Genomic DNA, 14787 nt, shown 5'->3' with positions numbered 1-14787 from the left:
CTCTCTAATCCAGGCAGCATCCTTGTCAATCTCCTCTGCACCCTCTCTAATCCAGGCAGCATCCTGGTGAATCTCCTCTGCACCCTCTCTAATCCAGGCAGCACGCTGGTGAATCTCCGCTGCACCCTCTCTGATCCAGGCAGCGTCCTGGTGAATCTCCTCTGCACCCTCTCTGATCCAGGCAGCGTCCTGGTGAATCTCCTCTGCACCCTCTCTGATCCAGGCAGCGTGCTGGTGAATCTCCTCTGCACCCTCTCTAATCCAGGCAGCGTGCTGGTGAATCTCCTCTGCACTCTCTCTGATCCAAGCAGCGTCCTAGTGAATCTCCTCTGCACCCTCTCTAATCCAGGCAACCTGCTGGTGAATCTCCTCTGCACCCTCTCTAATCCAGGCAGCATCCTGGTGAATCTCCTCTGCACCCTCTCTAATCCAGGCAGCATCCTGGTGAATCTCCTCTGCACCCTCTCTAATCCAGGCAGCATCCTGGTGAATCTCCTCTGCACCCTCTCTAATCCAGACAGCATCCTGAAGAAACTACTCTGCACCCTCTCTAATCCAGACAGCATCCTGGTGAATCTCCTCTGCACCCTCTCTAATTCAAGCAGCATGCTGGTGAATCTCCTCTGCACCCTCTCTAATCCAGGCAGCATGCTGGTGAATCTACTCTACACCCTCTCTAATCCAGGCAGCATCCTGGTGAATCTCCTCTGCACGCTCTCTAATCCAGACAGCATCCTGGTGAATCTCCTCTGCACCCTCACTAATCCAGACAGCATCCTGTGAATCTCCTCTGCACCCTCTCTAATCCAGGCAGCACGCTGGTGAATCTCCGCTGCACCCTCTCTGATCCAGGCAGCGTCCTGGTGAATCTCCTCTGCACCCTCTCTGATCCAGGCAGCGTCCTGGTGAATCTCCTCTGCACCCTCTCTGATCCAGGCAGCGTGCTGGTGAATCTCCTCTGCACCCTCTCTGATCCAGGCAGCGTGCTGGTGAATCTCCTCTGCACCCTCTCTGATCCAAGCAGCGTCCTAGTGAATCTCCTCTGCACCCTCTCTAATCCAGGCAACCTGCTGGTGAATCTCCTCTGCACCCTCTCTAATCCAGGCAGCATCCTGGTGAATCTCCTCTGCACCCTCTCTAATCCAGGCAGCATCCTGGTGAATCTCCTCTGCACCCTCTCTAATCCAGGCAGCATCCTTGTCAATCTCCTCTGCACCCTCTCTAATCCAGGCAGCATCCTGGTGAATCTCCTCTGCACCCTCTCTAATCCAGACAGCGTCCAGGTGAATCTCCTGTGCACCATCTCTAATCCAGGCAGCATCCTGGTGAATCTCCTGTGCACCCTCTCTAATCCAGGCAGCATCCTGGTGAATCTCCTCTGCACCCTCTCTGATCCAGGCAGCTTCCTGGTGAATCTCCTCTGCACCCTCTCTAATCCAAGCAGCATCGTGGTGAATCTGCTCTGCACCCTCTCTAATCCAGGCAGCATCCTGGTGAATCTCCTCTGCACCCTCTCTAATCCAGACAGCATCCTGAAGAAACTACTCTGCACCCTCTCTAATCCAGACAGCATCCTGGTAAATCTCCTCTGCACCCTCTCTAATCCAGACAGCATCCTGGTAAATCTCCTCTGCACCCTCTCTAATCCAGACAGCGTCCTGGTGAATCTCCTCTGCACCCTCTCTAATCCAGGCAGCGTCCTGGTGAATCTCCTCTGCACCCTCTCTAATCCAAGCAGCATGCTGGTGAATCTCCTCTGCACCCTCTCTGATTCTGGCAGCATCCTGGTGAATCTCCTCTGCACCCTCTCTGATCCAGGCAGCGTCCTGGTGAATCTCATCTGCACCCTCTCTGATCCAGGCAGCATCCTGGTGAATCTCCTCTGCAGCCTCTCCAATCCAGACAGCATCCTGGTGAATCTCCTCTGCACCCTCTCTAATCCAGGCAGCATCCTGGTGAATCTCCTCTGCACCCTCTCGAATCCAGACAGCATCCTGGTGAATCTCCTCTGCACCCTCTCTAATCCAGGCAGCATCCAGGTGAATCTCCTCTGCACACTCTCTGATCCAGGCAGCATCCTGGTGAATCTCCTGTGCACCCTCTCTAATCCAGGCAGCATCCTGGTGAATCTCCTGTGCACCCTCTCTAATCCAGGCAGCTTCCTGGTGAATCTCCTGTGCACTCTAATCCAGGCAGCTTCCTGGTGAATCTCCTGTGCACCCTCTCTAATCCAGGCAGCATCCTGGTGAATCTCCTCTGCACCCTCTCTATTCCAGGCAGCATCCTGGTGAATCTCCTCTGCACCCTCTCTAATCCAGACAGCATCCTGGTGAATCTGCTCTGCACCCTCTCTAATCCAGACAGCATCCTGGTGAATCTCCTCTGCACCCTCTCTAATCCAGGCAGCATCCTGGTGAATCTCCTCTGCACCCTCTCTAATCCAGGCAGCATCCTGGTGAATCTCCTCTGCACCCTCTCTAATCCAGGCAGCATCCTTGTCAATCTCCTCTGCACCCTCTCTAATCCAGGCAGCATCCTGGTGAATCTCCTCTGCACCCTCTCTAATCCAGACAGCGTCCAGGTGAATCTCCTGTGCACCATCTCTAATCCAGGCAGCATCCTGGTGAATCTCCTGTGCACCCTCTCTAATCCAGGCAGCATCCTGGTGAATCTCCTCTGCACCCTCTCTGATCCAGGCAGCTTCCTGGTGAATCTCCTCTGCACCCTCTCTAATCCAGGCAGCATCGTGGTGAATCTCCTCTGCACCCTCTCTAATCCAGGCAGCATGCTGGTGAATCTCCTCTGCACCCTCTCTAATCCAGACAGCATGCTGGTGAATCTCCTCTGTACCCTCTCTAATCCAGGCAGCATGCTGGTGAATCTCCTCTGCACACTCTCTAATCCAGACAGCATGCTGGTGAATCTCCTCTCAGCCTCTCTAATCCAGACAGCATCCTGGTGAATCTCTCACCCTCTTGGATCCAGACAGCGTCCTGGTGAATCTCCTCTGCACCCTCTCTGATCCAGGCAGCGTCCTGGTGAATCTCCTCTGCACCCTCTCTGATCCAAGCAGCATGCTGGTGAATCTCCTCTGCACCCTCTCTAATCCAAGCAGCATGCTGGTGAATCTCCACTGCACCCTCTCTAATCCAAGCAGCATGCTGATGAATCTCCACTGCACCCTCTCTAATCCAGAGAGCAAGCTGGTGAATCTCCTCTGCACCCTCTCTAATCCAGGCAGCATGCTGGTGAATCTCCTCTGCACCATCTCTATTCGAGAGAGCATGCTGGTGAATCTCCTCTGCACCCTCTCTGATCCAGGCAGCATGCGGGTGAATCTCCTCTGCACCCTCTCTGATCCAGGCAGCATGCTGGTGAATCTCCTCTGCACCCTCTCTGATCCAGGCCGCGTCCTGGTGAATCTCCTCTGCACCCTCTCTGATCCAGGCAGCGTCCTGGTGAATCTCCTCTGCACCCTCTCTGATCCAGGCAGCATCCTGGTGAATCTCCTCTGCACCCTCTCTAATCCAGACAGCATCCTGGTGAATCTCCTCTGCACGCTCTCTAATCCAGACAGCATCCTGGTGAATCTCCTCTGCACCCTCTCTAATCCAGACAGCATCCTGGTAAATCTCCTCTGCACCCTCTCTAATCCAGACAGCGTCCTGGTGAATCTCCTCTGCACCCTCTCTAATCCAGGCAGCGTCCAGGTGAATCTCCTCTGCACCCTCTCTAATCCAGACAGCGTCCAGGTGAATCTCCTCTGCACCCTCTCGAATCCAGACAGAATCCTGGTGAATCTCCTCTGCACCCTCCCGAATCCAGACAGCGTCCTGGTGAATCTCCTCTGCACCCTCTCGAATCCAGGCAGCATGCTGGTGAATCTCCTGCACCCTCTCTAATCCAAGCAGCATGCTGGTGAATCTCCTCTGCACCCTCTCTAATTCAAGCAGCATGCTGGTGAATCTCCTCTGCACCCTCTCTAATCCAGGCAGCATGCTGGTGAATCTACTCTACACCCTCTCTAATACAGGCAGCATCCTGGTGAATCTCCTCTGCACCCTCTCTAATCCAGACAGCATCCTGGTGAATCTCCTCTGCACCCTCACTAATCCAGACAGCATCCTGGTGAATCTCCTCTGCACCCTCTCTAATCCAGGCAGCACGCTGGTGAATCTCCGCTGCACCCTCTCTGATCCAGGCAGCGTCCTGGTGAATCTCCTCTGCACCCTCTCTGATCCAGGCAGCGTCCTGGTGAATCTCCTCTGCACCCTCTCTGATCCAGGCAGCGTGCTGGTGAATCTCCTCTGCACCCTCTCTGATCCAGGCAGCGTGCTGGTGAATCTCCTCTGCACCCTCTCTGATCCAAGCAGCGTCCTAGTGAATCTCCTCTGCACCCTCTCTAATCCAGGCAAACTGCTGGTGAATCTCCTCTGCACCCTCTCTAATCCAGGCAGCATCCTGGTGAATCTCCTCTGCACCCTCTCTAATCCAGGCAGCATCCTGGTGAATCTCCTCTGCACCCTCTCTAATCCAGGCAGCATCCTTGTCAATCTCCTCTGCACCCTCTCTAATCCAGGCAGCATCCTGGTGAATCTCCTCTGCACCCTCTCTAATCCAGACAGCGTCCAGGTGAATCTCCTGTGCACCATCTCTAATCCAGGCAGCATCCTGGTGAATCTCCTGTGCACCCTCTCTAATCCAGGCAGCATCCTGGTGAATCTCCTCTGCACCCTCTCTGATCCAGGCAGCTTCCTGGTGAATCTCCTCTGCACCCTCTCTAATCCAGGCAGCATCGTGGTGAATCTCCTCTGCACCCTCTCTAATCCAGGCAGCATCCTGGTGAATCTCCTCTGCACCCTCTCTATTCCAGGCAGCATCCTGGTGAATCTCCTCTGCACCCTCTCTAATCCAGACAGCATCCTGGTGAATCTGCTCTGCACCCTCTCTAATCCAGGCAGCATCCTGGTGAATCTCCTCTGCACCCTCTCTAATCCAGACAGCATCCTGAAGAAACTACTCTGCACCCTCTCTAATCCAGACAGCATCCTGGTGAATCTCCTCTGCACCCTCTCTAATTCAAGCAGCATGCTGGTGAATCTCCTCTGCACCCTCTCTAATCCAGGCAGCATGCTGGTGAATCTACTCTACACCCTCTCTAATCCAGGCAGCATCCTGGTGAATCTCCTCTGCACCCTCTCTAATCCAGGCAGCACGCTGGTGAATCTCCGCTGCACCCTCTCTGATCCAGGCAGCGTCCTGGTGAATCTCCTCTGCACCCTCTCTGATCCAGGCAGCGTCCTGGTGAATCTCCTCTGCACCCTCTCTGATCCAGGCAGCGTGCTGGTGAATCTCCTCTGCACCCTCTCTGATCCAGGCAGCGTGCTGGTGAATCTCCTCTGCACCCTCTCTGATCCAAGCAGCGTCCTAGTGAATCTCCTCTGCACCCTCTCTAATCCAGGCAACCTGCTGGTGAATCTCCTCTGCACCCTCTCTAATCCAGGCAGCATCCTGGTGAATCTCCTCTGCACCCTCTCTAATCCAGGCAGCATCCTGGTGAATCTCCTCTGCACCCTCTCTAATCCAGGCAGCATCCTTGTCAATCTCCTCTGCACCCTCTCTAATCCAGGCAGCATCCTGGTGAATCTCCTCTGCACCCTCTCTAATCCAGACAGCGTCCAGGTGAATCTCCTGTGCACCATCTCTAATCCAGGCAGCATCCTGGTGAATCTCCTGTGCACCCTCTCTAATCCAGGCAGCATCCTGGTGAATCTCCTCTGCACCCTCTCTGATCCAGGCAGCTTCCTGGTGAATCTCCTCTGCACCCTCTCTAATCCAGGCAGCATCGTGGTGAATCTCTTCTGCACCCTCTCTAATCCAGGCAGCATCCTGGTGAATCTGCTCTGCACCCTCTCTAATCCAGGCAGCATCCTGGTGAATCTCCTCTGCACCCTCTCTAATCCAGACAGCATCCTGAAGAAACTACTCTGCACCCTCTCTAATCCAGACAGCATCCTGGTGAATCTCCTCTGCACGCTCTCTGATCGAGACAGCATCCTGGTAAATCTCCTCTGCACCCTCTCTAATCCAGACAGCGTCCTGGTGAATCTCCTCTGCACCCTCTCTAATCCAGGCAGCGTCCTGGTGAATCTCCTCTGCACCCTCTCTAATCCAAGCAGCATGCTGTTGAATCTCCTCTGCACCCTCTCTGATTCTGGCAGCATCCTGGTGAATCTCCTCTGCACCCTCTCTGATCCAGGCAGCGTCCTGGTGAATCTCATCTGCACCCTCTCTGATCCAGGCAGCATCCTGGTGAATCTCCTCTGCAGCCTCTCCAATCCAGACAGCATCCTGGTGAATCTCCTCTGCACCCTCTCTAATCCAGGCAGCATCCTGGTGAATCTCCTCTGCACCCTCTCGAATCCAGACAGCATGCTGGTGAATCTCCTCTGCACCCTCTCTAATCCAGGCAGCATCCAGGTGAATCTCCTCTGCACACTCTCTGATCCAGGCAGCATCCTGGTGAATCTCCTGTGCACCCTCTCTAATCCAGGCAGCATCCTGGTGAATCTCCTGTGCACCCTCTCTAATCCAGGCAGCTTCCAGGTGAATCTCCTGTGCACTCTAATCCAGGCAGCTTCCTGGTGAATCTCCTGTGCACCCTCTCTAATCCAGGCAGCATCCTGGTGAATCTCCTCTGCACCCTCTCTATTCCAGGCAGCATCCTGGTGAATCTCCTCTGCACCCTCTCTAATCCAGACAGCATCCTGGTGAATCTGCTCTGCACCCTCTCTAATCCAGACAGCATCCTGGTGAATCTCCTCTGCACCCTCTCTAATCCAGACAGCATCCTGGTGAATCTCCTCTGCACGCTCTCTAATCCAGACAGCATCCTGGTGAATCTCCTCTGCACCCTCTCTAATCCAGACAGCATCCTGAAGAAACTACTCTGCACCCTCTCTAATCCAGACAGCATCCTGGTGAATCTCCTCTGCACGCTCTCTGATCGAGACAGCATCCTGGTAAATCTCCTCTGCACCCTCTCTAATCCAGACAGCGTCCTGGTGAATCTCCTCTGCACCCTCTCTAATCCAGGCAGCGTCCTGGTGAATCTCCTCTGCACCCTCTCTGATCCAGGCAGCTTCCTGGTGAATCTCCTCTGCACCCTCTCTAATCCAGGCAGCATCATGGTGAATCTCCTCTGCACCCTCTCTAATCCAGGCAGCATCCTGGTGAATCTGCTCTGCACCCTCTCTAATCCAGGCAGCATCCTGGTGAATCTCCTCTGCACCCTCTCTAATCCAGACAGCATCCTGAAGAAACTACTCTGCACCCTCTCTAATCCAGACAGCATCCTGGTGAATCTCCTCTGCACGCTCTCTGATCGAGACAGCATCCTGGTAAATCTCCTCTGCACCCTCTCTAATCCAGACAGCGTCCTGGTGAATCTCCTCTGCACCCTCTCTAATCCAGGCAGCGTCCTGGTGAATCTCCTCTGCACCCTCTCTGATTCTGGCAGCATCCTGGTGAATCTCCTCTGCACCCTCTCTGATCCAGGCAGCGTCCTGGTGAATCTCATCTGCACCCTCTCTGATCCAGGCAGCATCCTGGTGAATCTCCTCTGCAGCCTCTCCAATCCAGACAGCATCCTGGTGAATCTCCTCTGCACCCTCTCTAATCCAGGCAGCATCCTGGTGAATCTCCTCTGCACCCTCTCGAATCCAGACAGCATCCTAGTGAATCTCCTCTGCACCCTCTCTAATCCAGACAGCATCCAGGTGAATCTCCTCTGCACACTCTCTGATCCAGGCAGCATCCTGGTGAATCTCCTGTGCACCCTCTCTAATCCAGGCAGCATCCTGGTGAATCTCCTGTGCACCCTCTCTAATCCAGGCAGCTTCCAGGTGAATCTCCTGTGCACTCTAATCCAGGCAGCTTCCTGGTGAATCTCCTGTGCACCCTCTCTAATCCAGGCAGCATCCTGGTGAATCTCCTCTGCACCCTCTCTATTCCAGGCAGCATCCTGGTGAATCTCCTCTGCACCCTCTCTAATCCAGACAGCATCCTGGTGAATCTGCTCTGCACCCTCTCTAATCCAGACAGCGTCCTGGTGAATCTCCTCTGCACCCTCTCTAATCCAGGCAGCATCCTGGTGAATCTCCTCTGCACGCTCTCTAATCCAGACAGCATCCTGGTGAATCTCCTCTGCACCCTCTCTAATCCAGACAGCATCCTGGTAAATCTCCTCTGCACCCTCTCTAATCCAGACAGCGTCCTGGTGAATCTCCTCTGCACCCTCTCTAATCCAGACAGCGTCCAGGTGAATCTCCTCTGCACCCTCCCGAATCCAGACAGCGTCCTGGTGAATCTCCTCTGCACCCTCTCGAATCCAGGCAGCATGCTGGTGAATCTCCTGCACCCTCTCTAATCCAAGCAGCATGCTGGCGAATCTCCTCTGCACCCTCTCTAATTCAAGCAGCATGCTGGTTAATCTCCTCTGCACCCTCTCTAATCCAGGCAGCATGCTGGTGAATCTCCTCTACACCCTCTCTAATCCAGGCAGCATCCTGGTGAATCTCCTCTGCACCCTCTCTAATCCAGACAGCATCCTGGTGAATCTCCTCTGCACCCTCACTAATCCAGACAGCATCCTGGTGAATCTCCTCTGCACCCTCTCTAATCCAGGCAGCACGCTGGAGAATCTCCGCTGCACCCTCTCTGATCCAGGCAGCGTCCTGGTGAATCTCCTCTGCACCCTCTCTGATCCAGGCAGCGTCCTGGTGAAACTCCTCTGCACCCTCTCTGATCCAGGCAGCGTGCTGGTGAATCTCCTCTGCACCCTCTCTGATCCAGGCAGCGTGCTGGTGAATCTCCTCTGCACCCTCTCTGATCCAAGCAGCGTCCTAGTGAATCTCCTCTGCACCCTCTCTAATCCAGGCAACCTGCTGGTGAATCTCCTCTGCACCCTCTCTAATCCAGGCAGCATCCTGGTGAATCTCCTCTGCACCCTCTCTAATCCAGGCAGCATCCTGGTGAATCTCCTGTGCACCCTCTCTAATCCAGGCAGCATCCTGGTGAATCTCCTGTGCACCCTCTCTAATCCAGGCAGCATCCTGGTAAATCTCCTCTGCACCCTCTCTAATCCAGACAGCGTCCAGGTGAATCTCCTGTGCACCATCTCTAATCCAGGCAGCATCCTGGTGAATCTCCTCTGCACCCTCTCTAATCCAGGCAGCATCCTGGTGAATCTCCTCTGCACCCTCTCTAATCCAGACAGCGTCCAGGTGAATCTCCTGTGCACTATCTCTAATCCAGGCAGCATCCTGGTGAACCTCCTGTGCACCCTCTCTAATCCAGGCAGCATCCTGGTGAATCTCCTGTGCACCCTCTCTAATCCAGACAGCATCCTGGTGAATCTCCTCTGCACCCTCTCTAATCCAGACAGCATCCTGGTGAATCTCCTCTGCACCCTCTCTAATCCAGACAGCATCCTGAAGAAACTACTCTGCACCCTCTCTAATCCAGGCAGCATCCTGGTGAATCTCCTCTGCACCCTCTCTAATCCAGGCAGCATCCTGGTGAATCTCCTCTGCACCCTCTCTAATCCAGGCAGCATGCTGGTGAATCTCCTCTGCACCCTCTCGAATCCAGGCAGCATGCTGGTGAATCTCCTGCACCCTCTCTAATCCAAGCAGCATGCTGGTGAATCTCCTCTGCACCCTCTCTAATTCAAGCAGCATGCTGGTTAATCTCCTCTGCACCCTCTCTAATCCAGGCAGCATGCTGGTGAATCTCCTCTACACCCTCTCTAATCCAGGCAGCATCCTGGTGAATCTCCTCTGCACCCTCTCTAATCCAGACAGCATCCTGGTGAATCTCCTCTGCACCCTCACTAATCCAGACAGCATCCTGGTGAATCTCCTCTGCACCCTCTCTAATCCAGGCAGCACGCTGGAAAATCTCCGCTGCACCCTCTCTGATCCAGGCAGCGTCCTGGTGAATCTCCTCTGCACCCTCTCTGATCCAGGCAGCGTCCTGGTGAATCTCCTCTGCACCCTCTCTGATCCAGGCAGCGTGCTGGTGAATCTCCTCTGCACCCTCTCTGATCCAGGCAGCGTGCTGGTGAATCTCCTCTGCACCCTCTCTGATCCAAGCAGCGTCCTAGTGAATCTCCTCTGCACCCTCTCTAATCCAGGCAACCTGCTGGTGAATCTCCTCTGCACCCTCTCTAATCCAGGCAGCATCCTGGTGAATCTCCTCTGCACCCTCTCTAATCCAGGCAGCATCCTGGTGAATCTCCTCTGCACCCTCTCTAATCCAGACAGCGTCCAGGTGAATCTCCTGTGCACCATCTCTAATCCAGGCAGCATCCTGGTGAATCTCCTGTGCACCCTCTCTAATCCAGGCAGCATCCTGGTGAATCTCCTGTGCACCCTCTCTAATCCAGGCAGCATCCTGGTAAATCTCCTCTGCACCCTCTCTAATCCAGACAGCGTCCAGGTGAATCTCCTGTGCACCATCTCTAATCCAGGCAGCATCCTGGTGAATCTCCTCTGCACCCTCTCTAATCCAGGCAGCATCCTGGTGAATCTCCTCTGCACCCTCTCTAATCCAGACAGCGTCCAGGTGAATCTCCTGTGCACTATCTCTAATCCAGGCAGCATCCTGGTGAACCTCCTGTGCACCCTCTCTAATCCAGGCAGCATCCTGCTGAATCTCCTGTGCACCCTCTCTAATCCAGACAGCATCCTGGTGAATCTCCTCTGCACCCTCTCTAATCCAGACAGCATCCTGGTGAATCTCCTCTGCACCCTCTCTAATCCAGACAGCATCCTGAAGAAACTACTCTGCACCCTCTCTAATCCAGGCAGCATCCTGGTGAATCTCCTCTGCACCCTCTCTAATCCAGGCAGCATCCTGTTGAATCTCCTCTGCACCCTCTCTAATCCAGGCAGCATGCTGGTGAATCTCTTCTGCACCCTCTCTAATCCAGGCAGCATGCTGGTGAATCTACTCTACACCCTCTCTAATCCAGGCAGCATCCTGGTGAATCTCCTCTGCACCCTCTCTAATCCAGGCAGCACGCTGGTGAATCTCCGCTGCACCCTCTCTGATCCAGGCAGCGTCCTGGTGAATCTCCTCTGCACCCTCTCTGATCCAGGCAGCGTGCTGGTGAATCTCCTCTGCACCCTCTCTGATCCAGGCAGCGTGCTGGTGAATCTCCTCTGCACCCTCTCTGATCCAAGCAGCGTCCTAGTGAATCTCCTCTGCACCCTCTCTAATCCAGGCAACCTGCTGGTGAATCTCCTCTGCACCCTCTCTAATCCAGGCAGCATCCTGGTGAATCTCCTCTGCACCCTCTGTAATCCAGGCAGCATCCTGGTGAATCTCCTCTGCACCCTCTCTAATCCAGGCAGCATCCTGGTGAATCTCCTCTGCACCCTCTCTAATCCAGACAGCGTCCAGGTGAATCTCCTGTGCACTATCTCTAATCCAGGCAGCATCCTGGTGAACCTCCTGTGCACCCTCTCTAATCCAGGCAGCATCCTGGTGAATCTCCTGTGCACCCTCTCTAATCCAGACAGCATCCTGGTGAATCTCCTCTGCACCCTCTCTAATCCAGACAGCATCCTGGTGAATCTCCTCTGCACCCTCTCTAATCCAGACAGCATCCTGAAGAAACTACTCTGCACCCTCTCTAATCCAGGCAGCATCCCGGTGAATCTCCTCTGCACCCTCTCTAATCCAGGCAGCATCCTGGTGAATCTCCTCTGCACCCTCTCTAATCCAGGCAGCATGCTGGTGAATCTCCTCTGCACCCTCTCTAATCCAGGCAGCATGCTGGTGAATCTCCTCTGCACCCTCTGTAATCCAGGCAGCATCCTGGTGAATCTCCTCTGCACCGTCTCTAATCCAGGCAGCATCCTGGTGAATCTCCTCTGCACTCTCTCTAATCCAGGCAGCATCCTGGTGAATCTCCTCTGCACCCTCTCTAGTCCAGGCAGCATCCTGGTAAATCTCCTCTTCACCCTCTCTAATCCAGACAGCGTCCTGGTGAATCTCCTCTGCACCCTCTCTAATCCAGGCAGCGTCCTGGTGAATCTCCTCTGCACCCTCTCTAATCCAAGCAGCATGCTGGTGAATCTCCTCTGCACCCTCTCTGATTCTGGCAGCATCCTGGTGAATCTCCTCTGCACCCTCTCTGATCCAGGCAGCGTCCTGGTGAATCTCATCTGCACCCTCTCTGATCCAGGCAGCATCCTGGTGAATCTCCTCTGCAGCCTCTCCAATCCAGACAGCATCCTGGTGAATCTCCTCTGCACCCTCTCTAATCCAGGCAGCATCCTGGTGAATCTCCTCTGCACCCTCTCGAATCCAGACAGCGTCCTGGTGAATCTCCTCTGCACCCTCTCTAATCCAAGCAGCATGCTGGTGAATCTCCTCTGCACCCTCTCTACTCCAAGCAGCATGCTGGTGAATCTCCTCTACACCCTCTCTAATCCAGGCAGCATGCTGGTGAATCTCCTCTGCACCCTCTCTAATCCAGGCAGCATCCTGGTGAATCTCCTCTGCACCCTCTCTAATCCAAGCAGCATGCTGGTGAATCTCCTCTGCACCCTCTTTAATCCAGGCAGCATCCTGGTGAATCTCCTCTGCACCCTCTCTAATCCAGACAGCATCCTGGTGAATCTCCTCTGCACCCTCTCTCATCCAGGCAACCTGCTGGTGAATCTCCTCTGCACCCTCTCTAATCCAGGGAGCATGCTGGTGAATCTCCTCTGCACCCTCTCTGATCCAGGCAGCATGCTGTTGAATCTCCTCTGCACCCTCTCTAATCCAGGCAGCATCCTGGTGAATCTCCTCTGCACCCTCTCTGATCCAGGCAGCATGCTGGTGAATCTCCTCTGCACCCTCTCTGATCCAGGCAGCATCCTGGTGAATCTCCTCTGCACCCTCACTAATCCAGAGAGCATCCTGGTGAATCTCCTCTGCACCCTCACTAATCCAGCGAGCATCCTGGTGAATCTCCTCTGCACCCTCTCGAATCCAGGCAGCGTCCTGGTGAATCTCCTCTGCACCCTCTCTAATCCAAGCAGCATGCTGGTGAATCTCCTCGGCACCCTCTCGAATCCAGGCAGCATGCTGGTGAATCTCCTCTGCACCCTCTCGAATCCAAGCAGCATGCTGGTGAATCTCCTCTGCACCCTCTGTAATCCAGGCAGCATCCTGGTGAATCTCCTCTGCACCGTCTCTAATCCAGGCAGCATCCTGGTGAATCTCCTCTGCACCCTCTCTAATCCAGGCAGCATCCTGGTGAATCTCCTCTGCACCCTCTCTAATCCAGGCAGCATCCTGGTGAATCTCCTCTGCACCCTCTCTAATCCAGGCAGCATCCTGGTGAATCTCCTCTGCACCCTCTCTAATCCAGGCAGCATCCTGGTGAATCTCCTCTGCACCCTCTCTAATCCAGGCAGCATCCTGGTGAATCTCCTCTGCACCCTCTCTAATCCAGGCAGCATCCTGGTGAATCTCCTCTGCACCCTCTCTAATCCAGGCAGCATCCTGGTGAATCTCCTCTGCACCCTCTCTAATCCAGACAGCATCCTGGTGAATCTCCTCTGCACCCTCTCTAATCCAGGCAGCATCCTGGTGAATCTCCTCTGCACCCTCTCTCATCCAGGCAGCATCCTGGTGAATCTCCTCTGCACCCTCTCTAATCCAGACAGCATCCTGGTGAATCTCCTCTGCACCGTCTCTAATCCAGACAGCATCCTGGTGAATCTCCTCTGCACCCTCTCTAATCCAGGCAGCATCCTGGTGAATCTCCTCTGCACCCTCTCTAATCCAGGCAGCATCCTGGTGAATCTCCTCTGCACCCTCTCTAATCCAGGCAGCATGCTGGTGAATCTCCTCTGCACCCTCTCTAATCCAGGCAGCATGCTGGTGAATCTCCTCTGCACCCTCTCTAATCCAGGCAGCATCCTGGTGAATCTCCTCTGCACCCTCTCTAATCCAGGCAGCATCTTGGTGAATCTCCTGTGCACCCTCTCTAATCCAGGCAGCGTCCTGGTGAATCTCCTCTGCATTCTCTCTAAAGCTTCCACATCCTCGCTGGAGCTTTAGGAGATCGGCATCCTTTAAGCCACTGAGTAACTGTGTGTCTGCTGGTGCTCTGGAACTCACCATGGCAACGATAGGTCCGGAGCCCATGTACTCGATCAGTGCCGGGTAGAACGGCTTCTCCACCAGATCGTGGTAGTGAGCTGAGAGAATGTCCTGGGATGCCTGAAACAAGGATGCACAAAGTCAATGTTTCAAACCCCCCCCCCCCCCACACGATTCCATCTTGTGGGGCTCATCCACAAGCTCAACAAGAATTGAGCTACCCCTTACTGACAGAGTGACCTCACCCTACCCCTCCGCCTCCTCCACTCCAGAGAAAGCAATCCCAGCTTGCCCAGTCTCCTTGTAACTGTCCTCTCCAGTCCCGGTAAATCCTTCTGAGCCTTCTCTCTTCTCTGCCATCTCCCCAGCTTCATGACACCCTTCGAACTGTACACACACAAGTCGCACTGACATCCCAGCTCTTGTACGCTGCTCTGATCATGAATGCAAGTGTGTCTCCTTCGCCATGTGTTCCTGTGAATCCACTGTGTAGTTATACTGCTAGATCTCACTGTTCTACAACAGTCTCTAGTCTTAGAGACACAGAAAACCTACAGCACAATACAGGCCCTTCGGCCCACAAAGTTGTGCCGAACATGTCCCTATCTTAGAAATTACTAG

General features: G+C 54.3%; 1 protein-coding gene across 1 annotated transcript in view; it reads right to left on the bottom strand.

The window, feature by feature from the left end:
• Window positions 1–14787, bottom strand: part of nme4 (NME/NM23 nucleoside diphosphate kinase 4) — a 92992-nt gene that overhangs the window by 64528 nt on the left and 13677 nt on the right. Inside the window, exon 3 of the mRNA XM_059978875.1 lies at window positions 14185–14286. Within this exon, the coding sequence (XP_059834858.1) occupies window positions 14185–14286 (102 nt within the window). The remainder of the gene's footprint in view (window positions 1–14184; window positions 14287–14787) is intronic.

This window comes from Hypanus sabinus, chromosome 9 (genome assembly GCF_030144855.1).
Source record: "Hypanus sabinus isolate sHypSab1 chromosome 9, sHypSab1.hap1, whole genome shotgun sequence".
Taxonomy (NCBI): Eukaryota; Metazoa; Chordata; class Chondrichthyes; order Myliobatiformes; family Dasyatidae; genus Hypanus; species Hypanus sabinus.
This window is presented reverse-complemented; position numbering and strand designations above follow the sequence as displayed.